This window comes from Talpa occidentalis, unplaced genomic scaffold (assembly GCF_014898055.3).
Source record: "Talpa occidentalis isolate TD23 unplaced genomic scaffold, MPIMG_talOcc4v2.1 talOcc4.5, whole genome shotgun sequence".
Lineage (NCBI taxonomy): Eukaryota > Metazoa > Chordata > Mammalia > Eulipotyphla > Talpidae > Talpa > Talpa occidentalis.
This window is the reverse complement of record NW_023604861.1, coordinates 133,561,989-133,588,148: the sequence shown is the minus strand read 5'-3', so window position 1 is coordinate 133,588,148 and position 26,160 is coordinate 133,561,989. Positions and strand designations below refer to the sequence as shown.

Below are 26,160 nucleotides of genomic sequence, written 5' to 3'. Positions count from 1 at the left end.
TCTTAGGGACATTTCATTAAAGTATAAGATACATTCAAAAATGTGTTCAGCATGATCAATTTGAACACACCCATAAGAGCCAGCGCTGCAGTAAGAAACACGCCACCAGGCCCAGACACCTACTGTGCTCACTTCCACCCACCACCACTGCCACGAAGGACACAGTTATGACTGCAGCGGCATGAATAAATTTTGACTATCTTTGTACTTTATATAAATGAAACCTTTATGTCTGATTTCATTCATTCAACATAAATGTATTCATATTCCTGTGAGCACTGAAGACTGTCCAGCGCATGGCTATGTAATGCCATTACACTGAGTGAATACTTCACAACTCATTCATCCTTTCTTCTATTGATGGGCATTTGCATATGCTCCAATTTGGAGTGGATAACAACATGCCATCCTAACTTGCTAGTAATTATCTTTTGGGGAACATATGCATTTCTGGATATGTACTGAGCAATGGAATGGCTGAGAAACGGTACACGTATGTCCAGATTTAATAACTAGTGCCAAAAACTTCCTAAAATGCTTAGACCAATTTATATTATCACCAGTAATTCAAAGAGCTCTGGTGGCTTGACCTCCATGCCAGCGCACCGTATGTCTTTCTCATGTTAGCTATTTCAGTGAATATGTAAAGGTATCTCTCTAATTTTAATGTGTGTAAGTACCTTTGCATACTTATTGGCCAGCTGAGTCTCCTCCCTCCTATGTAAGGTGTCTAATCAAGTCCTCTCCTGTGGGCGGTCCATATTCATTTGAAGAGTTCATCATATATTCTGGACACACATCCCATATTTTATAAATACAGGTATACATATATGTGAAACACAAAAATGTATATATTAATTGTGAATATTTCCTGTTATTATGTGGATTATCTTTTCATTATCTTAAGGGAATCATTTCATTAATAGACTTTTTAATTTTATATTGGTCTAACGTACTTTTTTATTTTATGTTTACTATTTTTAGGAAATACTTAAGGCATATTTAAGAAATCCTTGCCTATTCCAACATCGCAAAGATGTCCTATATTTTCCCTGACATGTAAGAAGCTGTTAAACACAGCATACCACCCCTTTCCTATGCTCTCCTATCATGGATGTGCACTGTTACACACTTTCTTTATCATATTGATAAGACTTCTTTTTGTCTTCCCTACTAGGCAGTAGCGTTTTAAGAGCAGAGACTATGTCTATTTACTACTATGTCCTCAGAATTTGTGGAAATCCCTAAACCATAACTTGAATTTGCACAGATGTTTAAGAAGTCTGGTTTTACGGCACTGTTTAAATATTTAAAGATACATTTTCTAAAGCTTAATATGTTGTACTTACAGTAGCTAAATGTTATTCAAAAGATTTCATATCACATTTTCAATTCCTGTTCATCTTTAGAAAATTGTTAATTGAGAGACTGAATTGAATGATTTGAATGCTATCAACTAATCCAAATTTAGAACTAGAGATATAAACATAAGGAATCTGGCACTTACACAGAATACAACTTCATTTGATGATAATCAGATTGATTGAAAGATATCAAAACTACAGGCCATTAAAACTTATTCTAATTCACAAAATGAACCTAAACTTTACTTCTGTTCACATAGGTGTGCTGACTCGACAGGAAGCTTAAAACATGTAAAACGTTTGTTTCAGAAGATAAATGAAGTCCACATGCTCACATATGTACATGATAAAAGGACTTTCTATAGGAGATGCCCCTAATGAAAATTACAAAAGAGAAAGCAAAATAAAAGGCTCGTTGGGACCACAGAAGCAGCACATAATTTAGGGGCAGTCTACCAAGATTATAGTGTAACCAGAGTCATTAATGAGGAAAACATTTTTCTTTCAAACTCATTTAATGGAGAAAAGAAAAAAAGAAGTTAGGTAAAATTTACTCCTGAAATGATTACTACTAGCACTTTCTATATTCATAGTTGCACACTGCTAATTAGAGTGCAGAACAGCAAATATAGATTAATGCCCAAAACCAAATCAACTACTCCAGCATAAAATTTAACATGAAATCTCATTAATGTCAAGTGTGTTACACAGCACAAAGGTTAACTTACCAAGCACTAATAATATTTTTCAAACCCTGCAACAGACACCATTACCAAGCAGGTTCAGCTGGGCTTAGAGAAAAAACTCTCATTGGTCAAAATGACTAGTCTGCTTAGGACTCCCCCTCTCTGATGTCTGATAATATGAGGGTTAATTTCAGAAACCTGTTTTGCCTCCGGTGACCTGAGCTTGTGGTACGCAAACTAGGTAAGGATGACAGAGCTCAAAGTGAGTTCTGCCACCAGCCCCTCTCCTCTGACATATCTCTGGATAACCCAAATACTTCCTGGTACCGAACACTTCCAGTGAATTTCATCCTGAACTCAAGTATTAAGAAAACAATCCTATTGCCAATGATGCTACTTTCAGAAGTTATCTGTCAGAAGAAGTACTAGAAAAATACTCCATGGAGCAAATTACAGAAAAAGTCTGACATTGCTTCAATTCATTTGCTATTTAACAGGCCAAGTAAGGATATCCTCACGTTTGGGAGTCACAAACACCTATATATTTCTGATGAAATCTGAGTCCTCCCTCAGAAAACTGCATGCGGGAGCAAGTACACACACTGGAATACAAAGTTACACACTAAACAGGGACACACAATCACACACTATGTAGGGGCACTATTTTAGGAGCTTCGGGGCACAAATCCTTCTCAGATCTCCTAGAATTCTTGGCCTCAGATCGAATAAAACTGTAGTTAGAAAAAATAGATGTATACAAAGTCATTTTTATTTTATTTTTCCGTGCCCAATGTTTAAGCCATTTTTGATAAATGATTTTGGGTTTTAAATGTACCTACAAAACACCTTTACTCATACACCTTCTGGCATGCCTACTATGTCTAAGACCCAGTGCTGGATGGACAACAGAGCCCAAAAAGATTATATAGCAGTCAATTTGACTAAAATAATAATAATAATAATAATAAATTAATGTAGGGATTAATCTGTTAACCTATTCCTGCTGCTCACACTTCAGATTAATTGCATGATGCAGCTATGTATTGCTATCACTACAGCTCACAAGGTAAAGTGAGCACTTATAAGCTGATGGAGGATAAACCACAAGAAATTATCTCTCAGTGTAACAGGGTGGTCACCAGGAAAAGGGGAGGTTCCAGGTTCCCTGCTCCAACCAAGGGAGGGTGAAGCTGAGCAAAGAGGAGAAGAAGCTGGAAAGGAGACTGGAGTGGGAAGGAAGCAAGATGGGCAGCAAGGAGGAATCTGGAGGAGGCTCATGGAGCAGAGAGACACATGAAGAAGCTGCGCTTGCTTCTGGGTCCTGGGCAGGTTCAAACAGACGTGGGTGAGAAACCCTTGGGAAGGTGACAATGAAAGCTTTTATCTTGACTTTGATTTTGCTCTTTTCCTCCCAGACTTGTCTGGCTGTTTCTGATCCTTTTCCATGGGTCCCCACTGGAAGATGCTTTAGACTTGTGGCAGGCTTTCGGGCCTTGCTTTGGTCCAATCCTGTTTGGGTGGACTTTTACCCCTGAGGGGATGGGTAACTTTGGGTGCTTGATTTGAAAATTATAGTCTTTGTCTCTTCTGTATTACACACTAATTGTATTAAAGTTCCTTTCTATTAAAGGTCTACACGTTTTGTCTTGATGCAGTGGATGCAGAACTTATTTGGAACAGGCGGGTTTGGGGTTCTGGGGTGTCCTCTTCCTGGCCTGTAACATCAGGAACTGGTTTCGACTATTTTATCCCAGGGCAATAGAAGTATGAGTATGCAGAGATGTGTATATAAAATGTTCGGTGCGGCTCTAATTTGGGGGATAAATAGATACAATCTAGATGTCCAAGAAGAACAGGAATAACTCACAGTACATGCACCCAATGACCACTGCTGTGTGATTATATAAATGCTCTATACATACTGATTGGGGTTGATGTCCATGACACAGATCACATGGCAAAGCACATTTCAGAGTACCACTTGTAGTATGAATACATTCTAGTTAAAAAAAAAAAAAAAAATTCCTCTAGGAGATAGAGAAACACTGCACTGAAAAATCTGGAAGGATCTATATAAACTTCAGAGTGTTTGCCTCTGAACAACAGGATGCACACATGGAATGGGTGGAGACAAAGAGCAGAGAGATGAAAGATAACTCATACATTAATGCATTATTGAGTAAATAATTTTTACATTATAAAAAAGCAAAAAGAGTGAAATTACTACAAAAATCCATGTACTCTTACCCAAAGTTAACAAATGTTAGTATTTCATCATATATGTTTCACATCTCATTTTATTTTAAAAATTAAAGTGTGCCAGATAACATTGTTATCTGAATCCTACCTTGCCTTAAATGGATTGTTAAAATAAAAGGCCTGCTATATTTTGCAATTAAAGAAAACACTGTGAATTTCAGTCAAGATGGAACAATGAACTCGGGATTCACTGTGCTCTCTGCCTCCAAAATACTGAGAAAAGAAAAAGGAGAAAAAGGAGTCAAGAGGACTTGAACAGAATTCAACATTTGGGGGCTCAAATTCAAATGCTGGCAGTGGCTGACTGAAGCTCCTTTGCAAAGAAAGGTGAATCACAAGGATCTCAGTGCCTGAGGTTATGTATTTATGTGAAGCTGCGGGCCTGGGAGGCCAAGAACAAAGACAAAGGAACTGGGCCAAGTCCAAATCCTGAGCTGGCTCCACAAATGCATTTTTCATATTCGCAACATTACAGGGGGAAGGAGGTCCCTGGGAAAAGTTAACACAGGATGTGGTTCTGGGTCGGAGGTACCAAGGGATTAGACAGAGAGAAACCACAAAACAACAGAATCCTGACAGTCTAGGGAAAAATTCAATGGAGTAGGATGGAGCTCAAATTCTACAAACCAAAATTTCAAAATACATGAAGGAAAAAAGACAGTTACGAAGGTAATAATCCACTAAGATGAAATTATTTCACTTGAAATTTCAAAATACTAATTTGTGCCTCTGTGCACACTAAATATGAAATTTAAAATCCTTTAAAAAGGAACAAACAGTCATGAAACAAAGCAAAACAAATATTAACCTAATGAATTATTTTCTGTATACGGTCTGAGGTAAAGTTCTAAATTCATTTTTTTGTATGCGGATATTCCCCAAGCCTATCCTTACTTCATTTAAAAAGATATCATTGTTATTTATTTATCAACAAATATAAGAGATAACACTACAAAACTCTTAGAGAAAAAGCTTAGGACTAAGTCTTCACAACCTTGAGTTAAGCACAGAATTCTTAAATACACCACCAGAAAAAAAAAATCAATAAAAGAAAATATTAATAAACTGGACTTCAGCAACACTAAAAACTGTCGCGCTTCAGAAGTATCAGTAAGAAAGTAGAAAGCCACAGACCCAGAAAAAAATAGCTTCAAGTCATACATTCAATAAAAGATTTTTATCCAGAATTAAACAAAACAAAAATCCTAAAAAAAAAACCCATGCAACAGACTTAGATAAACAACCAGTTTAAAAATGGATGAAATGTTTATAGTCATTTCTCCCAAGAAGGCACAAGGATGGCAATAACATAGCATCTAGAAGATGCTCACATCATTCATTATTTGGACATTATGGATCAAAACGATAACTGAGAAGATACACACCCAAGGACAATGTCCGTAACAGGTGTTCATGAGGATGTGGGGAAATTGGAAACTTAACACTACCTGGTGACAAAGAAAATTTCCATTTTTGGAAAACAGTCTAGCAGTCTCTTCACATGCTAAACATGCCCATGCCACATGACATGCCACATGACCCAGCAGCTCCCCTCTGGCACCTGGAGGGAAGGTATCAGGTGCTTCCAAACGAAGACGTGGACAGGAGCGTCCACAGCTGAGTGACGGCTGACAAGGAAGACTGAGCTCATGGCCGCCCACTGGGTAGTGGAGAAAAGGCTTGTCTGTGACAGAAATACAACTGCCATTTTACTCACTTTTATTTAAATATTTCTAAACAATCCTTTAATAAATTCAAAATAGCTCTATGCTTAGCCCTTGCCCCAGTGCTGAACATTAATTAGTCCAGTTACATAAATCTGTAGCCACTTAAAATGTTCATAACAAGTTTTCCCACAGTGAAAATGATTTTTTAATGGGAACCTTGTATATAACCCATTTTCCAACTCTAATTAGATTTATCTAGGGAAAACATCATTGGCTAAGTGATATAACTAATACTAGCTAAACAAAAATGTTAATATACTCTAAGTGGTAGAATACTGTTACATTTAAAAAACATAATAATCAACATTAGTAAGAAACTAGAAATATATAATTTTGGTAGTTATCCACAAATTATGCATTTTTTCTATTTATACGCAAATATCTTGTTTATTGGGCCAACAGCTAGTATCTTTAGACTTATAAGCATCACTCGCACTAATGCAAATGCTACTGCAAAGCAATTACATCTTTATTTTGCTCGGATATCTATAAATAAAAATCATGTTCACAACTGAGTAATGAAAGTCTTGAGCATTAAGAAGATTACACATACTGTCAGATCTCATTTATGACTTCCAATTTAATGTGGTTATTATATCTACTGTTAATGTATAACACACGGCATCTATGGCGAAGCACTATGTTTTAATGCAATAATAGTAGCTATAATATTCTGAAATGTGCTTCATGAATCAAAGCCATAATGTGTTGTTAAGGGTTTGGGTTTGCATTTCATGGGCTCTTCCGGATCTATCACAACTTGCTGGAGGAGGACAGATGAAGATAGGAACACTTTCAAGAAACTACCAAAAAAAAGGGAAAAAACAAAAGACAGTCATTTTGGAGGAAGTCCTTTTCCTTGCTAAGGAGAACAGGTAACGGGCCACTGGTGGTCTCCTTCATTTACTAAAGAGATTCTGATGGAGCAAGATATGCCCAGTGGTGGAAACACAGCAGGTCCGCCTGTAAAGAAGTCGGCAAGGAGCCAGGCTGGCACTTTCTATTTCATGGTAGAATCATAAAACAGGAAACCCAAAGTCACAAAAGGCTTTTCATAGATTTTATAAAGAAGGTTGGGGATTTAAAATAAGCTTATGGAGCTGAACTCAGCAGAAACACTTTGCAATGCTATGATGAACAGAGAAATAATGAACTCCCTACCTTGGTCAACGTAACGGGAACTCACACGGCACACAGAGATGAATTAAATGGAAAGTCCTTATATTTTTAGGCTGAAATCTACTTTCTAATTCATTTTTACCACAGACATAAACTTCACGCAGTGGAAGTCTCCAACTGAGCTTTATCAAACATTTCCTGGACATACGCTAGGCGACTGGCGCTCGAGGGAGAGACCATGAAGATGAAAGACATACTTTGTGTCATAAATACCACATGATGACACGGTAGAGTGAGGACACATGAGGGAGCAAGCAGAGAACCCAGGGGAACCTTCACAAAGAGAAGGTCACTTTAGCCAGGGGCAAGGAGTTAGAGGATGATCAGGACAAGGGACAGGAGAGGCTGTGCAGACAAACAGAACATTCCCTTACTGTAGAAAGTTCTATTGGTCAGCACTGTTCTGAAGTCACCACTGCAGGAAGAATAGGAGAATCCTCCTTAAGAGCAAAAGTGGGCACATTAGAAACTGCTTTGAGACCCTGAGATCTTCTAGCACCATCCTGGGGATACACATGAGTGCTCAGTATTTGTCTGTCTAGTTGGATTTCAATAGACAGATGAAAACAGGACAGGTACACACAATCCACTAGGAACAAAAGCTGTGTATTTTGCCCTAACTCCACCAGCAAATCCTAAACTGAAGCTTTGAATCAGAGTTCTATTTTTTTTAAGATTTATTTATTTAAGCAATCAAAAAAGATAAACTCATGCAGTTTGCAGCAACATGGATGGAGCTGGAAGGGATCATGCTCAGCGAAATAAGCCAGAAAGAAAAAAAAAATACCGGATGGTCTCACTCATAGCAGGAATCTAGAAAACCTAAATAAGGGACCAGGAAAAAGAATAACTATAAGAAAGAAAAAATCAAAATCAACGAACAACTATGAACCAGAGACACACTATGGGGGGTGGGGGGATGGGGAGGGATTGGGGCCAAAATAAGGGGGGTGCAATTGTATGGGGAATATAAAAATAAAAATACAAAAATACAAAAAAAAGATTGATTTATTTATGCACACAAGAGCTGGGGTGCAGACCAGAGGTACGCGGGGTGCGGACCAGAGGTACGGGGGGTGAGAGGATTCACCAGAGACAGAGTGGGGAACAGAACAGGCAGATCTACTGAAATACACTGCTGAGGGGAGCAGCGGATGAGACAGGAGAAGTCTGCCGTGCCCTGTGGGTTAGCTCCCTGGCCAGGGATCGAACTCGTGCTGCAGTGGCTGTGGCTACCTTCATAGTGCTAAGACTTAACCATTTGTGCCACCAGGGAAGCCCTGAATCAGAGTTCTAAAAGCAATTGATAGTACACATCTACCTAATGAGCTTAGCAAAATGGGTTTAGCAATTAAAGAAAAAGATAGGTATGGTTCATTTATCACAGGATGTCTTCCAAAATAGTTACTTGAAAAATGAATGACATTTTACACTCTGAAAATGAAGATAACCACTTAGAGGAATCTTAGGGAAAAGCAGCCTATAAAAGAGGATTATCACCTCTTACCTTATGTAGTTAGAATGCCAGAAACTGGGCAGAAGTATCTACCTAAAAAATGCCAATTCTGTAAACAGACAATCAGGGTCTTATTTACATGGCTATCCTCAAATATAACCTTTTTTTCCCAGTTTTGTGGTTCTCTTCATTAATCCATTATGATCCCAAAACAACAAAACCATTTTTTAATTAAAAAACAAATGCCAGTTCTAATTTACTAGAAACAGTCATAAAAAGTGAAATTCCAGGGCAGAGACACTGACCAGCAACAGAGAGGACACAGTGGGTGCATTCCCTCCTTCCTCTATCAGGATGAGCTATCCTGAAATGAGGCAGACACATGAGACCAGAAAACTGCATTCTAAGAATCTCAACAACAGGATGTGTACTATCAATTGCTTTTAGAACTCTGATTCAGGGCTTCCCTGGTGGCACAAATGGTTAAGTCTTAGCACTATGAAGCTAAGACTGAACAGGTACCTCAACCAGAAAGAATCTCACTTAACTTCATCTCATTAGTAACTAGAAAACATAAATCAGAATCACAAAAAAATACAACTTGAACAAGAGATAAATTTAGAAAACACACAATGATGAGGCGCTGGCAGGAGTAAAAAGCAATCCCAAACGCTGCTGTTGAGTGCCCTGCTGGTAAAAACACTTGGGAAATCGTCGTGGGCTCTCCACTGAGGCTGAACACTCATATCTGAGAGGGTATCCTTCCAGGGCTAGATAGGCAGGTGCCTAAGATGTATGCAAAATGATGGACAGCATGATTCTAGCAGCCCAAGCTGAGAACAAACCAAAGTCATTTGACAGTAGAATGAATGAACCGTAACCAATTTCTGTGCTGCAGTGACAATGAGAGAAAGGAACTAACAGCATGGATGAATCTCACACACATAATACTGAGCACAACTATTTCCATTAGGTACAAAGGTAAAATCAAATTGTCATTTGGGGAGGTGTGACAGGTACTAACACTAAAACAAGAACAAAAAACACAAAGATCTGGTGATTTGTGTGAGTCAGGGCCATGGTGATCTTCGACAGAGACGGGAGGGCTAGAATTGAACTGGCAGAGAGAGTAGGGGCTCCTGGGAGGCTGATCATGCCCTCTTTCCTCATCTGCATGGTCATTTCATGGCATTTTCTCCATGATAATGTATTGAATAAGTTATTTTTGTTTTGTGTATTTTTCTATATGAATGTTGTATTTCACATGTGTAAGCATTTAAGGAAACTGTCCATAAACACACACACACTTTCTCTCTCTCTCTCTCTCTCTCTCTCTCTCTCTCTCTCTCTCATTCATGAGGTTAGGAGAGCCAGCTGTCAAACTCTTCCCTCCCCCAATACCAATTTACCTCTGACAATGCTTTACTAATTAGTGGTGAAACACTGACACTTTCCCCTCCTTCTGGATGGATCTGGAAATTTACTCTTTGGTAAAGAATCTAGGGGAGAAAAAAAGCACAAAACATTATAAAGAAATTGTGTTTTCAAATTAGCCTTTCTTTAAAATGTTGACTTAAGATTTTTAAAGTGCACCCTAAGGGATAGATCACTGCTTCATAATGCATAGTTTGCTAACAGCTCACAGCAGACTCCTGAACAGCTAAACAAGGACGCACCCACTGATAAGCAGAGTCACGAGTGACCAGGAGCTGGACCCGTGAATTCCAGCATCTCTGTGCACAGTGTCTCACAGCAAGGGCACTACCCTTCTTTCTGCAGATTTACCCTGTGAATTTTAGGAAATGTACTATCCCCCAACACTGTGTCCCCTGCCATTTCCGAAGGATCTCTGAAGAATGGTGCCAGCACTGGTGCTTAGGCCACTGGCATCAAATTTACTTTATATGATCATCTCTTCCATGTTCTATTCTTGATCATACTAACCTTTCCCATTCATAGTCAATAATTTATTCCCCAATATTAATTTCTCTCTCCCTGACTGCAGGAGAGCCAACAAAAGTGCACATCCTAGTATCTTCAAATCCCTTTTCACAAAAGTGGCAAGCTACTTTTTGTGTATAAATTAAAATTCTTGTAATATTGGGTTGTCAGAAAAGTCATGAAGCATTTTTGCTTGAAAACAGAAAAAATACATCATGATTTTTCCAACAACCCATTATTTTTAGATGATGACCATAAAATCCAGAGCCACAGTCCCAACGATCTGCATTCATTCAGGTGAGGATCACAGTTCTTGCCAGCACTTACTTCCGTCTGCAGAGAGCTGCTGGCCGCCAAGAGCAGCTCAATGCTGTCCGGGGGGCAATGTGTCAAAGCAAAGGCCATGAGCTCCTGGCGCGTGGCCAAGTCCCGGTAGCCTTCTGATTGTCCTAAACGGCTACAAACATCCCAGCTTTTAGAATAACCTGAAAAATTGGGAAGGAAAAAAACAAAACCAAGTTTCATGAGTAGCGAAAACTCCAGGTTAACATAAGGAATGCACATCCTTCTGCCCAGGGCTGTACACCAGGTTGAAACCGCAGTCACTGGTGACACTTGTTCTTATCTGAGCAGACAAATACCCAGAGATAAGGTAGAAAAGAGAGGCTGGGCTGGTGCCTTATGCCAAAAGTTCAGCGCTACTTCAGACAGGCTCTTCTGAAAAACTCTATTAAAATTTTACCTAGCAATTATTTGTTGCCACAAATAATCTACAGAGCTTTGATGGTGAGCGAAAAACCAGAAATCTAAGTCCTGAAGACTTGAGATTATGGCCCCACCCAGTCATCCAGCAAGTAAGGCAGCTCGAGAATCTTCCAGATATCATGTCTCCCGCTGCACAGGGATGACACTAATAAAGCCTCCCTCCCAGGTTCGTGAGATGGATTAGACAACATGTAAATCTAAAAGTACTTTGTAAACATCAAAGCGCTAGAAAGAGAGAAATTATTATAAATAGTCACACAGAATCATGCACTTGATGAAGAAGATGGAGCTCCAGGGAGAGCCAAGAGGCCGCCCTAATCCACGAAGAGCTTGATCCTCAATGGTATTATTCTCATCTTCTTAAACACACCGCCTTTCCTATCTGAGTGAGTTCCAGTTTGACAGTAAATCTTTTTTTTCTGAGTACAAAGGCTTCAGTCCAAAGTAATTTGGCCAACTACATAAAGTAAAATTAATTCAGCTACCACCTTCACAGGAATAAAATTACTACCAAGTCCTCAAATAAACAATTTTATGAGACTACAACTAGGTTTTTCCAGAAAACCACCATTATTCCGAACTTGACGTCAACAAGGTGGTCGACATCACAGAGCACTGCTCTCATGAGGCGCATCTTCTAATGTTGAGCTGATAAAGCACTGAGGGTTGTTTTTTTGTTTTTGTTTTTGTTTTTTGGCCAATTTTAAACATTTTCACAGATGTGCTGACAGGCTCCCTCTTTGACCCAACTTCAGTCAGGCTCTCCTGCGGCCCATTCTCCACTGGGCCTGCCAGCCCAGTTTTAGCAAGAATCCTGCTAGGTCAGTTTAAAGAGAATCTCTAATGTCCCTGGACATCTGATCCCTCGCCTCATCCCTCACTCTGGACATCAGACCACCCAAACCCGCCTTCAGCAAGAAGCCTATTTTAAGTGGGTATAGCAAGTGTCCCATGAACCTTGTGGCAATCAAGTCATTTTCCACCCACTGGCCTCCTCCACTGTTCATTGGCCAATAATCCCCACCGGCCCTTGCTCTACGCCAGTTGAGCCTTATCTCTCATCCTTACTGCAAAAATCTTAACATCCATTGAAAAAGTCCTCTGTAGTGTGCCTTATCATTTTTCACAAGAGCCAGAATAATTTTTTCTATAACTATACACATACAAAATGGGTATGAAGCCCAATGCACAGGGGTGTGGTTATCGTGAAGGGAACCCCTGCACTTTACACCCCTCTGTGAATACTCAGTAAGCAACGTGATGAGCAGGCTTCCTACATTCAGGCAAAGCCACAAAAAGTAGATCGTTTAGGACAATAGGAAGTCACTTCCTAACCCACTGGGGAATGTGTTCTTTAATAAAGAAATTTGATTACAATAAAATCTGCTTATCCTCCTGAGATATGAATTAGGAATTCGGCATGGAAAATTTTAGGGTTGCAAACAACTTCCAATTTTCACATCATTTGAAAAACATTGTTAGCTTGAAAAAAAATAGAAATATTAACTATATAGCCACAAATTGCAGATACTTCAAAATTTAGACTTTCATATAACGCATAAAAAGACATTAAAATACTTTACATAAAATTGCTCCTAAAATTATGAGCATGTTTTTAATAGGGATGGAAAGCAACCAAAATTTCAGATAAAATATAACCTCTGAGCCCATTAAAGTACTTATATTATTATACAAACACAGGGCATATCACAGCTCATAAAATGCTTCTCAAGTCTTATGCAAAAATGTGTCTGGCTTACCAATCAGACCAACTGATTCCAGAACAGACCTTTTCCACTATTCAGCACCTAAGAGGACGCGAACAAAGTGTTAAGTGAGGTGCCTACTTCACCTGTGGCCATCAGCTCCTGACAATGGACGTTGGCCGCTTTGTAGTCATGGAAGCGAAGTGCTTGCTCAGCCAGAAGGATGAGGACCTGTCCACGCCTTTCTTCTGCATCTTCACCTGTAAACACATGCAAATGACTTCATAATTATGGCAGCATCAATTAATTTTTGAAAAAGTCATTATTATTGTGGGCCCGGGATTTCCGTTATATAAGGTATTTAAAACAGGGATGCTCACAGAAGCAGAGGATAGAACAGAAGTTGCCAGGGGCAAGGTGAAGGGCAGTGGGGCACTGTTCAATGGAACAGTTTGTTACTCCAGGTGAGTATGTTGTAAGGAAATGCAGAGTTCCCAAGGCCACAAAAGACTGGCTGTCCTACCTGAGATAGTGTCAGTGTGTCCAGTAGCACAAACTAAATGGTGCTCGTGTAATCTGGCATTGTCCCTCTGAAGGGTGCCTGGAGCCGGTGGCACACTGCTAAGTGGTAGACCAGGATCCATCTAACCTGGTGCAGCTGGGGTGATCACAGGTGGTGCTGAGGCAGCACCCCACAGTGTGGCAACAAATGAATGAAGCAGAAGCAAAAATCTGAAAATCTGTGTGGAAGGCCTCCTGAAGACTCTCCCATGCCAAATCCAGCCTCCTCCTAGAAGGTGAAACCTCTGCTGTATCCTGCCTTTCAAACCCCATTGGTCCTTTTTCCAAACCAGCTGTTTCCAGGGCTGGTGCAGACCTGAACCTGACTGTTGCCAGTGGGAGCTCGAACCAGCCCGTTTTCAAAACCAGCTCAGGATGCAAAGCCAAAACCATACCAGTGTGTCCAGCCTGCCCTATGCCATCTTGCCCGGAGCTGGGCTGGCAAACTCTGCTGGATCTGAATGTCAAGGGCCAGATTTTAACCTGACCCACACAAATCTGCCGTGGCTTTTTTTCTCTTTTCCCTTTAAACTCAAACCCCAATATTTGGGGTCGACCAAGGCAATGCTACTCAGCTGGGAGCCCAGGTACCTTCAGAGAACCAGGAGCCAGGAGGCCTTCTCTTACATTTCCTCACATACAAAATGAGAGTCATATTTCTGCTATCAGGGACACAGCAAGAAATAACTTAGATAAATATGAAAACATAAAATGAGATTTTTCTTTTTTTATTGAGGTAACATTGGCTTAGAACTTTGTATATATATGATTTAGAAGTACTGGTTGACCCCCTTCAGACTGCTGCACATGTGAATTTTTATATGATGATGAACCAAAAATGGTCATCTTGAAGTTCAAAATTCAAACACCTAACCTTATTTAATTCTAGAAAGTTCCAATCTGAGCAGATAATTAGAAGGAAAAACAATCAAATAGGCCTGAAATGAATGCTGCCTAGAAAAATATTACAAAAAAAAAAAAATTCTTTTGGAGAACAGCCAGGAACATCATCAGACTAGAAAGCTATTATAGAAAAAGATTTGGATGTTTAGCCTGCAGATTAATGATAGTATAACAAAGCTTTGAGCATATGAAATATAAACTAAGTTCACAAGTTCTATAATACTCACTTGTACAGACAGAGTTTAATGCCTTGAATGGAGACTAAAGATTTACTTTTACCAAACAGAATAAGGAGGAAATGATGGTGTGGGAACTTCCAAGCAAAGTCATAAGAGGCAGTTTATAGGATCCTCTTTGCTCTCTCATGAATCAACTGCTCTAGGAGAAACTATATACTGTGCTGAGAGAAGTTCCAAGAAGCCCTGTGGAGAGGTCATGTGGCAAAGAGCTAAGGACATTTACCCAGAGCCAGGGAGGAACGAGTCCTTACCCAACAGCCACGTGAGTGTGCCGGCTCAGTAGCAAACACTCCATCCCAATGACCCTCCAGGGGTATCTACAAACACGTCTCTTGACATTGGGAGGTCCTATGTGACTCCCGCCATGAAGAAAATACAATAGAAATGAAGCTGCCTGGATTCTTACACAAGATGAGTAAATGCCAGGAACCTTTTGCTAGTTTCTGGGACACCCTCTCTGGGAACCTTTAGCCACCTAAGATGTCTGGGAACACTGAGGCCGCCGTGTGGAAAGACCACAAAGAGAAACACAGCACAATAACAGCACTTCTCCATCCCACAGGGGTTTGAGTCTTTCCAGTCCAGGCCTCCCTTGGAGAGTAGCCGTCCCTAACCACGGTCTGACTGCAAGTTCATAGAAGAACCTGAACGGTCCTTGCCGACTGGTAAAAAGAATGTTTATCCCATTAAATGTCCACTTAGTTCACCAGTATCATGTAGAATATTCCTATTCTACATCAACAAGTCACAAAGACAGAAATGGAAATGAATCCTAGTAGGTGCACGGAAGATGGCGGGCAGCCTCCTGCCTGCCTCGCTAGTTCTGAAGAACTCGATTCTTCTGAAATCCTTCCCTGATGATCAGAGTGCTTCACAGTACACCTTTACTCATTGGGTGGCAGGTGAAGAAGGGGACAGTAGTCCTCTTCTCCAGGTGAGGAATGGAAGCTCATCATTTAGCAAAGGTGCACAGTCAGGACTAAACCAGTCTTCTGATCTCACACCCAACTTCTCACTGTTCATCCAAGATGCTTCCTGATGGATGATTGGCCCCAAGCCAAGAGTCGGCGCCTTTGCAAGGCTACTGCAAGGCCAACGGTACAAATGCTAGAGCTATACTTTCAGACAATCTAAAAAAGGACAACTGACACATCAAAATTTACTAAAACTAGACTTTTGGAACCTTATTTTAGAGTAAGAGTTCTGTATATTATAACTTTAAAACATTAATGTGTGCCCACTAAATTAAACATATACAATGAAGCCAACAATGAAAATATAAATCCTTTTCAATTCTGGGCTTACAATCTGTGACTTGGTAAAGAATCTCTAACCACTGCTTGTGAAACAAAATGGCCAACGACTATTCTTGTAGAGATCAGTTTCCATCAAGAATACCAGAGAAAATTATTAAAAGATGCCGGTAAGCAGAAAGAGTGGCTGAAGAAGCAAAATGTAGAGACAGACTTTCCCGGAAAGCCATGATCTACTCTTTAACCCTGCTGGGCAAGATCTTACACAAATTGATTCTCAATTTCCCTTATAAAATGGGAAAAATACTACCATCATCACCACCTATAGAAGATAAAATGAGGTAACGTATGAGAAAATCGCACCAGGCAGGACATGCACAAATTTTTCTAAGAAATTGCTCATGTTCAAAGACAATACACCAAATCTGGGCCCTGAAGGTGAATGGCAGGGCAGGCTTATCCTATGCTTAAGTTTCCTGGTTATAAATGGTAACTCTAATCCTCTGTGGTAACCGCTCTGGGGCACCTTAAATAAGCCCGCCTCATTTAATGGAATGATGGGCCCAGCAGCTCAATACAGGTAAATATTTTTATAACATGCCAATCTCATACCATGCCAAAGGCAGCTCTTGTGACACCCATAAGCGTATACTCTGATGTTCACCTAGGATGCTGTTGAGTGTAGCACAGCTCACTCTGCAGCTTGACATTCAAAACTTACCTGCCACCTGAAGCAACTCAGCAAGGCCCAGAAGCTTGGTGGACTGTTTGTAGCATGTGGGGAATTGGCAAATACACTCCTTGATGAGGCTGATCCGGTCAGAGCGCAATCGCACTGCAAAAGAGAGGCCTATCTGAGAGACCAGAAATCAACCCGGACACATAGTCAACTAATATTTGACACGGGAGCCAAGTAAAGGGCACTGGGAAAACTGGACTTTAGGGGTGGACTCTTGGCGATTGATGGTAGGTGTACTTTGGTGGCAATACCTGATGGGGGTATCCAAATTTACCTTGAGTAAAAATAAATTAATTTAAAAATTAATATGGTATATAGTACATATTAAATATATATTGCACGTATTTTACATAATATATAACATAAATTTATATATACAATATATTTATAACAAGAATATGAAAATATTAATTCTAAAACATAAATACATGCCCATGTTCATTGCAATATTACTCACAATAGCCAATATATGGGACAACCTAAGTGCCCATCAACACATGACTGGATAAAGAACAGGTGAGGGTGTGTGTGTGTGTGTGTGTGTGTGTGTGTGTGGGTGAATTTCAGGACTGGCTAGGGAACATTTTATCATATGCCATTCTGGGTAGAGTGAAGTTCCAATATACCTATTTATTGGAATACCAACTCAGCTATACAAAAATATAAAATCTTGCCATTTGCAACAACATGGACAAAACTTGAGATTATACCAATAATACCTGATGATTTCACTTCTATGTGGAATATAAAGGAAACTAGCAAAATAAAACAAAGTCTTAGATACAGAGAATAGATTGGTGAAGGAGATTAGTGGAATGGGTGAGTCAGGTAAGGGGGCGGTATGTGCTAATGAGGGAAACCAGAAATTTGGAGGTTATCGGAATACAGCATAAACAGATGTCAATGAGAATGCACTGTAGCTGAAACCAATAAAAAATTTATTTTAAAAATGCACTGGGAGATTCGCGCTGTCCTCAGTGCCTCAGGAGAGGCTGACGGGTAACTGTCACAGTGGACTTGTTTGGGTGGCACCTGCCTGACTCTTACATTTAAGTAAAAGAACATGAGCGCCTTCTAGCCTGCAGTTCCAGCCCAGAGGGGAGCAGCACCCACCACTGGGGCAGACCGGGCGTGCAGGGGAGCACGTTCCCGCATCACCATTTTGCAGCAGGGACCTTTCTTTGCTGGAGACTTGTGAACCCAGCAGAAGTTCCCCAGAGGAGCCAGTGGTGAGCTGGGAAGTTCGCCCAAGATGCCGGCCAGTACCAGCAACACAGGGTCACAAGGAATACGGCAAATTAGAAAACAGGCAGTAGGGAGTAGAAAAACCACATGCAACCCAGCAACTCCTCAGCAAAAAAGCACACCACAAAAAGAAAACCATCTACCAGATTGCAATGACAGTAACTTGGAAGAACTTCTGAGCCTTCCAGATAGAGAATTTAAAATTGCTGTGATTAAAAAACTGACAGAAGTCATAAAGGAAAACAATGATAAGGGGAAAATAATTAATGACCAGAAGAATGAAATTGAGTCCCTAAAGAGGGAAGAAAAGAAATGCAGGAGATCAAAGAATTAATGGAGTCGCTAAAGAACTCTGGGAAAAGCAATGAAAGCCGAATAGATGAAATGGAAGAACGAATAAGTACTCTTGAAGACACAGAAATAAAAAGAACTAAAACAGAAAAGGAAGGAGAAGTACGAAGGAAAAAGACCGAAGAAAGACTTCGGGAACTATCTGATTCCATGAGGAAAGGAAATATAAGAGTTATAGGAATCCCAGAAGGAGAGGAGAGAGATGTAGGAACAGAGAAAATATTCATGGATATAATTGAAGAGAACTTCCCAAACGCGAAGGAGGAGCTGAAAATTGATATACAAGAAGCAAGAAGAACACCAAACTTCCATGATGAAAGGAAAAATACAGCAAGACACATAATAGTAAAGCTCCCAAGAATCCAAGACAAGGAAAAAATAATGAAACTAACAAGAGGGAAGAAACAGATAACATTCAAAGGGAAACCAATCAGACTGACATCGGACTTCTCTGAAGAAACACTACGGGCAAGGAGAGAGTGGAGGGACATAGTCAACAGACTCCAAGAAAACAGATGCCAACCAAGAATTCTCTATCCCACAAAGCTCTCCTTCCTCTATGAAGAAAGAATAAGGACCTTCCCAGACAAAGAGAAACTCTGGAATTTTATTACAACTAAACCCCACTCCAAAAAATACTACAAGGAGTCCTAAAGCCAGAACCTCAGAGGGACAATAACAACAAAACAGGCCAAAGAAAGTTATTAAAAGAATAAATAAATAAAATCAAAGGAAAGACAAACACAATGGCAAATACAGATGCTAACATATCAATACTAACTCTAAATGTAAATGGACTAAACTCTTCAATAAAAAGACACAGAGTTGCAGGCTGGATTAAGAAACAAAACCCAACCTTTTGCTGTCTCCAGGAAACACATTTAGCTGCAAAAGATAAAAAATAGACTCAAAGTTAAAGGATGGAAAACAATTCTACAAGCAAATGGACCAAAAAAGAAGGCAGGAACAGCTATACTCATATCAGATAAAACAGATTTCAAACTTAAAAAGATAAAAAGAGACCCCAGTGGTGATTACATTATGATCAAGGGGACAATACTTCAAGAAGAAATAACACTCATTAACATATATTCACCAAACGAAGGAGCACCAAAATATATCAGACAACTATTGGCATCTCTGAAAACAGACATCAGAGAAAACACATACGTAGTGGGAGACTTCAACATACCACTATCAACAATGGATAGATCAACAAGACAAAAAATAAGTAAAGACACTAAAGCTCTAAATAAGGATCTAGAGTGCTTGGGCTTAACAGACATATATAGAACACTAAACCCAAAAAAATCTGAGTATACATTTTTCTCAACTGCACACGAATCATTCTCTAGGATCGATCATATACTGGGGCACAAGACAAACATCAACAGATACACCAAGATTGAAATCATACCAACCATCTTTTCTGACCATGAAGGCATCAAACTAGAAATAAACCATAAAAAGAAGGCAAGGTACTCTCCTACCTCATGGAGATTGAAACCCACACTACTGGAAGTCCACTGGACTAACGAGGAGATACAAGAAATTAAAAAATTCTTTGAATTGAATGACAAGGAGGACACCTATTTCCTAAATGTATGGGATGCAGCAAAAGCAGTAATAAGAGGAAAATATATAGCAATAGATGCTCACATCAAGAAACAAGAAAGAACTCAAAGAAACAACCTAATCTCGAAGCTCAAAGATCTAGAAAAAACAACAACAAAAACCCCAAAACCAGTAGAAGAAAGAAATAATAAAAACCAAAGCAGAAATAAATGAAATCGAAACTAAAAAAAAACAATCCAAAAGATCAATGAAACCAAGAGCTGGTTCTTCGAAAAAAATAAAATAGATAAACCCCTAGCCAGGCTCACAAGGGCAAAAGGGAGAAAGCACAAATAAATAGGATAATAAATGAAAGAGGAGAAATCACAACGGACACAGCAGAAATCAAAAGAATAATTAATAACTACTATGAACAGTTATATGGAAACAAGTTCAACAATCTAGAGGAGATGGACAAATTCCTACAACTCTACAATCACCCAAAGCTAGATAAAGAAGAAATAGAACACCTAAACAGACCAATTACAATTAGCGAAATTGAAATGGTAATCAAAAACCTCCCCAAAAACAAAAGCCCAGGACCTGATGGATTTACAAATGAATTCTACCAAACATTCAGAGACGAATTGGTGCCTATCCTTCACAAACTCTTCCAAAAAATTGAGAAGGAAGGTATAATACCTAACACGTTCTATGAAGCCAACATTACACTAATACCAAAACCGAACAAGGACAACACAAAAAAAGAAAACTATAGGCCAATCTCCCTAATGAACACTGATGCAAAAATCCTCAATAAAATTTTAGCTATCAGAATCCAACAGTGTATCCATAAGGTAATTCACCACGACCAAGTAGGATTCATTCCAGGGACACAAGGATGGTTCAACATCCGAAAATCAATCAATGTTATCCAACACATCAACAAAAAGAAATATAAAAACCATATGATAATATCAATAGATGCCGAGAAAGCTTTCGACAAAGTGCAACACCCATTCATGATAAAAGCCCTTGAAATTCTTGGGATACAAGGAACATACCTCAACATCATAAAGGCCATATACGACAAGCCAACAGCCAGTATCATTCTCAATGGTGAAAAGCTGAAAGCATTTCCATTAAGATCTGGAACAAGACAAGGATGTCCACTCTCACCACTGCTTTTCAATATAATACTGGAAGTCCTAGCCAGAGCAATAAGACAAGAGAAAGACATACAAGGAATCCAAATAGGAAAAGAAGAAGTCAAACTATCACTATTTGCAGATGATATGATAATATACATAGAGAACCCCAAAAACTCCATAGAAAAACTAATTGAACTCATCAATCAGTTCAGCAAAGTGGCAGGATACAAAATCAACATGCAAAAGTCAGAAGCCTTCCTATACACTAACAATAAATCTGAAGAAGAAGAAATGAAAAAACCATCCCTTTATTATCGAAACAAAAAAAAATCAAATACTTGGGAATAAATCTAACAACAGAGGTAAAGGACCTTTACAAAGAAAACTATAAAACACTGTTAAAAGAAATAGAAGAAGATACAAAGAAATGGAAAGACAGCCCCGGCTCATAGATTGGAAGAATAAACATTATTAAAATGGCCATCCTACCAAAAGCAATATACCGATTCAATGCTATTCCAATCAAAATTTCAATGTTATTCTTCAAAGAAATAGAACAATTATTGATGAAATTCATATGGAATCACCAAAAACCCCGAATAGCCAAAGCTCTCCTGAAAAAAAAAGAAGGGAATGGAGGCATCACACTCCCAGATTTCAGGCTATACTACAAAGCCATAATCATCAAAACTGCATGGTATTGGAACAAGAACAGACACACAGACCAATGGAATCGAATAGAAAATCCAGAAATAAACCCACAGATTTATGGTCAACTAATCTTTGACAAAGGAGCAAAGACTATGCATTGGAGCAAAGAAAGTCTGTTCAATAAATGGTGCTGGGAAAACTGGGTCGCTACATGCAAAAGAATGAAGCTTGACCACTACCTCACACCATACACAAAAACCAACTCAAAATGGATTAAAGAACTAGACATAAAACCTGAAACCATAAAATACATAGAAGGAAATATAGGCGAAACACTACGTGATTTGCACATCAAAGACATCTTTACAGTCACATCACCCAAAGCAGTGATAGTGAAGGCAAAGATAAACAGCTGGGACTACATCAAATTAAAGAGCTTCTGCACAGCAAAAGAGACAATAACAAAAACAAAGAGAAACCCCACCAACTGGGAGAACATTTTTGCACCCAACACTAATGATAAAGGACTGATCACAAAAATCTGCAAAGAGCTGATGAGACTCAGCAACAACAAAGAAAATAATCCAGTCAAAAAATGGGCAGAAGAGCTAAAAAGAAACTTCTCTGAAGAGGAAATGCAGATGGCCAACAGGCATATGAAAAAATGTTCAACATCACTTGTAATCAGGGAAATGCAAATCAAAACTACCATGAGATACCATCTTACACCAGTGAGAATGGCACATATTAAAAAAACTAGCAACAACAAATGTTGGCGAGGGTGTGGAGAAAAAGGAACTCTCCTGCACTGCTGGTGGGAGTGCAAACTGATCCAACCACTATGGAGAGCTGTGTGGAGATTTCTCGACCTACTAAACATAGAGCTTCCATAGGATCCAGCAATTCCACTCCTAGGTATTTACCCAAAGGACACAGAAACATCAATTCCAAAGAACACCTGCACCCCTATGTTTATAGCAGCACTATTTACAATAGCTAAGCTTTGGAAACAGCCCAAATGCCCAAAAATAGATGACTGGATCAAGAAGATGTGGTACATATATACCATGGAATATTACTCAGCATTCAAAAAAGATAAACACATGCATTTTGCAGCAACATGGATGGCGCTGGAAGGGATCATGCTCAGCGAAATAAGCCAGAAAGAAAAAGAAAAATACCGGATGGTCTCACTCATAGCAGGAATCTAGAAAACTTAAATAAGGGACCAGGAAAATGAATAACTATAAGAAAGTGAAAATCAAAATCAACAAAAATCTATGAACCAGAGACACTTTTGGGGGTGGGTGGAGGGAGGGGAGGGATTGGGGTCAAAATGGGGGGGTTGAAATTGTATGGGGAATATAAAAATAAAATTTATTATAAAAAAAAAAAGAACATGAGCAATGTTAAGATAATGCCAACAATTAAATTTTAGACAAGAGCTTCCCATCGTTCCCTTTTAAAAATATACTCTCGACCTAAAAATAATCTGCAATGAACATAAAAATAACTATTGTCATTTACAGTTATTTTTAATTGTATGCAACAGAAATAAAATAGGGAAATAAACTGTATACCAAAACTGATAAAACTCTGAGACACTCATCCATTGTCCCGAATTTCTATTTTTGGCTTATCCAATAGTCTCACTGTTCTGTTACAAATGCCATTTCTTTCAGAGTCATAAATATGAACTTAAAAAAAAAATCATGGTGAAAAAGCATTGGCTCAATGTTTTCTTGGGGATTTCACTTGAAAATTGGGGTAGAGGATGGGCCCTATTCCTAATGGATTAAACAACCAAAGGATAGTGAGGACAGTTGATGAGTGAGTTCATAGGGTTCTAATATTGAGATAGTGCCATTATAGAAAGAACAGGCTGGTTTCCTGGGTATCAGTTTCTTAAGCTGTCAGAACCTACACTGGGAAGAAAAGCTGAGCACTACGCATCTCCACGTACATGAACTGGCTTCTGCTTGTGTTCACCTAGGGAAGTGTGTGTGAATTATACAGGCGCGGTTAGTTTGAAGAATTCAGTCTTTTTTAAACTTCCAGGTAACAAAATAGATTTTGAAGCATTGATGAATTTTCTGAGAGGACACTAGCTCTAGTCCTGCAGCTCCTGAAAACCGAGGAACTCCACCTGCTGTTCCTGAAAACCGAGAAGCTGCCTCATGACAATCCAGCACCTGGTGGTGCATTGGTTGAGCGCTGGGCTGTGAAGCTGCCTGCAGCCTCTGCAGCACCAGTTCGATCCCCGGCCGCTGGGCAAAGGTCCCACATGGTGCGCAGACCTCTCCTGCCGCCCGCTGCTCCCCTCAGCAGTGTACTTCAGTCCTTCTGCCTGCTCTGCTCCCCACTCTGGCTCTGGTGAATTCTCTCACCCTCCCGTGCTTCTGACTGTACCCAGGGCTTGTATAAATAAATAAATAAGTATTTAAAAAAAAAAAAAGAAGAAGAAGAAAAACATAAATTTGGAATTGAGTGTGTAGGAACCTTATCATTAGAGTTTCTATAGTCACTGACTTTACCTAAACTGTGCTTGTAAAGGGTTAACTGTCTTCCATCAAACTGGCATTAAATAGTTCCATTCACTCATGGAGGAGGGGATGCAGAAGAGACGGACGCTGGACACCAGTTCATATGTCTGTGAGTCAGTAAAGATCGGAAGTGTCTCGTGTAGACAGGGATTATTTTTGATATGTGATAAAAATTATCAATGAGATTAAACAATTTTGCTCACTGAAATGTCTTAGGATATATCCATATTTTCAGGACAGATCGTTTTTACTATTGGGCGAGTAGGTAAAAAATATACTACACAGTAATTGCAGTTAGGTTCTAAAGAAAATAAACTGCAGAGAAGTCTATGCAATACATAGTTTGCCAAATTAGTATTCATTTGAGGAAAGTAGTTCTAAAATATTCCCAAAGCAGTTTGTTCATCAACTGAAAGTCCTCTCAAAACAGAACTATAGGGAAATTATGGTGTGTGGTGTGGAAAAACAAAGCACCCTGGTTTTCTGGAGGGAATGATACTTAAATGGCCAAATTTGCTTGGCACAGTTAATAATTTAAATTTGTTGATTTTAGCATTGCCGTTACATCTGAACTAAACTTATGTGATATGCTGATAACAAAAAAAAAATTAAGAATTAAAAAGGACAGTGGTAAATTAACGCAAGACAAAATGGTAACAGCACTAAGTAGAACACTCACCTTGCAAAGGTAAGATCTTTACCCCAAATTCTTCCAGACATCCAAGGGCTTGGATAAGGTTCAGCTCCTCCTGAATGGCAGCTGGTCCATCTGACATCAGCTGTAAGCAACATCTAGAAAAAAAGATCAAGTTTTAAAAAGAAGCAGCAACCTATGTCCAGGTAAGCTGTTTTTTGTTTTTTTTTTTCATATTCAACATGAGATCCATATTTATCAAAATCTTAATTCATTCTAGGTATTATGCTAGGTCCCGTCATCTTACTCAATCCTCATAGCAAGACTGTGAGGCAGGCAAATAACATAGCTTGCTTACAAGGAAGCCAAAACTGACGAGAGAGCAGTAGGAGGCTTCCGGGGGCCAGTGACCATAAAGGGCTTCATCTCGGGGTGAAACCTGTGGACTTTGCATCGTACTCCAAAGAGTATGATGTTGACTCCAAAGAGAATGAAAGAATTTAAGAAAGACAGGATTCGGGTAACTTCCAGTTCTTCTTGTAGAGAAAAAAAATAGGAATGACTTATTTGTTATAATTTTGTATCCCAAAGGAAAAAGGAGAGACTTAAGCAGCACAGGATATTTTCTAGGCAAAAAAAAAAGAGTCAGTGCTGGAGAACAGACATAAATGTAGGAAAAAATGAGTAGCTAATGTAAGGATTTGTGATACCAATGGAGTATTCTCAGCAACTTTTTAACATTTAGAGAAAATATACCTTAATAAGTATTTTAATAAACAAATTTACTTTCTGAAAGGTGAATGTAAAAGAACAATGGTCATGAAACTAGAAAGACAGGCGGAAATCAGGCCAGGAAGAGCTGATGAAGGCTAAAATCATGGCTCAGCAGTGAAGTTATCAGGGCCCCAGTAGGCACCTGCACAACTGAGTGACAGAGACCGGCCTGGCTTGGTCTTGCAAAATTGTAGGATTTCATCTGAGGACCACCAACATACACCACTGTTTCAAATGTAAAAGGTCCATGACCTCTTTTTGGTACCTACCAAAATTATATTATAATTAAACTTACCTTTGATTCCTGGAATTCCATTACTAGGAATTTATACCACAGCTAGGATCACACAAGCCCAAACGCAACTCTAGATGCTCACTACCACAAAATTTCTATGGGAAAGTGCACTAAGGCAGGAATTAACCAAATCAAATATGTAAAAGTCAACCAGTGGAATAATCTACAACTATCAGAAAAGAAT

The 26,160-nt window shown here is 39.2% G+C and overlaps 1 protein-coding gene across 1 annotated transcript in view; it reads right to left on the bottom strand.

Moving 5' to 3' along the window:
• NBAS (NBAS subunit of NRZ tethering complex) overlaps positions 1-26,160 on the bottom strand; it is a 253,228-nt gene that overhangs the window by 96,396 nt on the left and 130,672 nt on the right. Inside the window, exons 32-36 of the mRNA XM_037528501.2 lie at positions 24,953-25,065; positions 16,761-16,874; positions 13,230-13,343; positions 10,940-11,097; positions 10,081-10,170 (exon numbers count right to left, since the gene is read on the bottom strand). Of these exons, the coding sequence (XP_037384398.1) occupies positions 10,081-10,170; positions 10,940-11,097; positions 13,230-13,343; positions 16,761-16,874; positions 24,953-25,065 (589 nt within the window). The remainder of the gene's footprint in view (positions 1-10,080; positions 10,171-10,939; positions 11,098-13,229; positions 13,344-16,760; positions 16,875-24,952; positions 25,066-26,160) is intronic.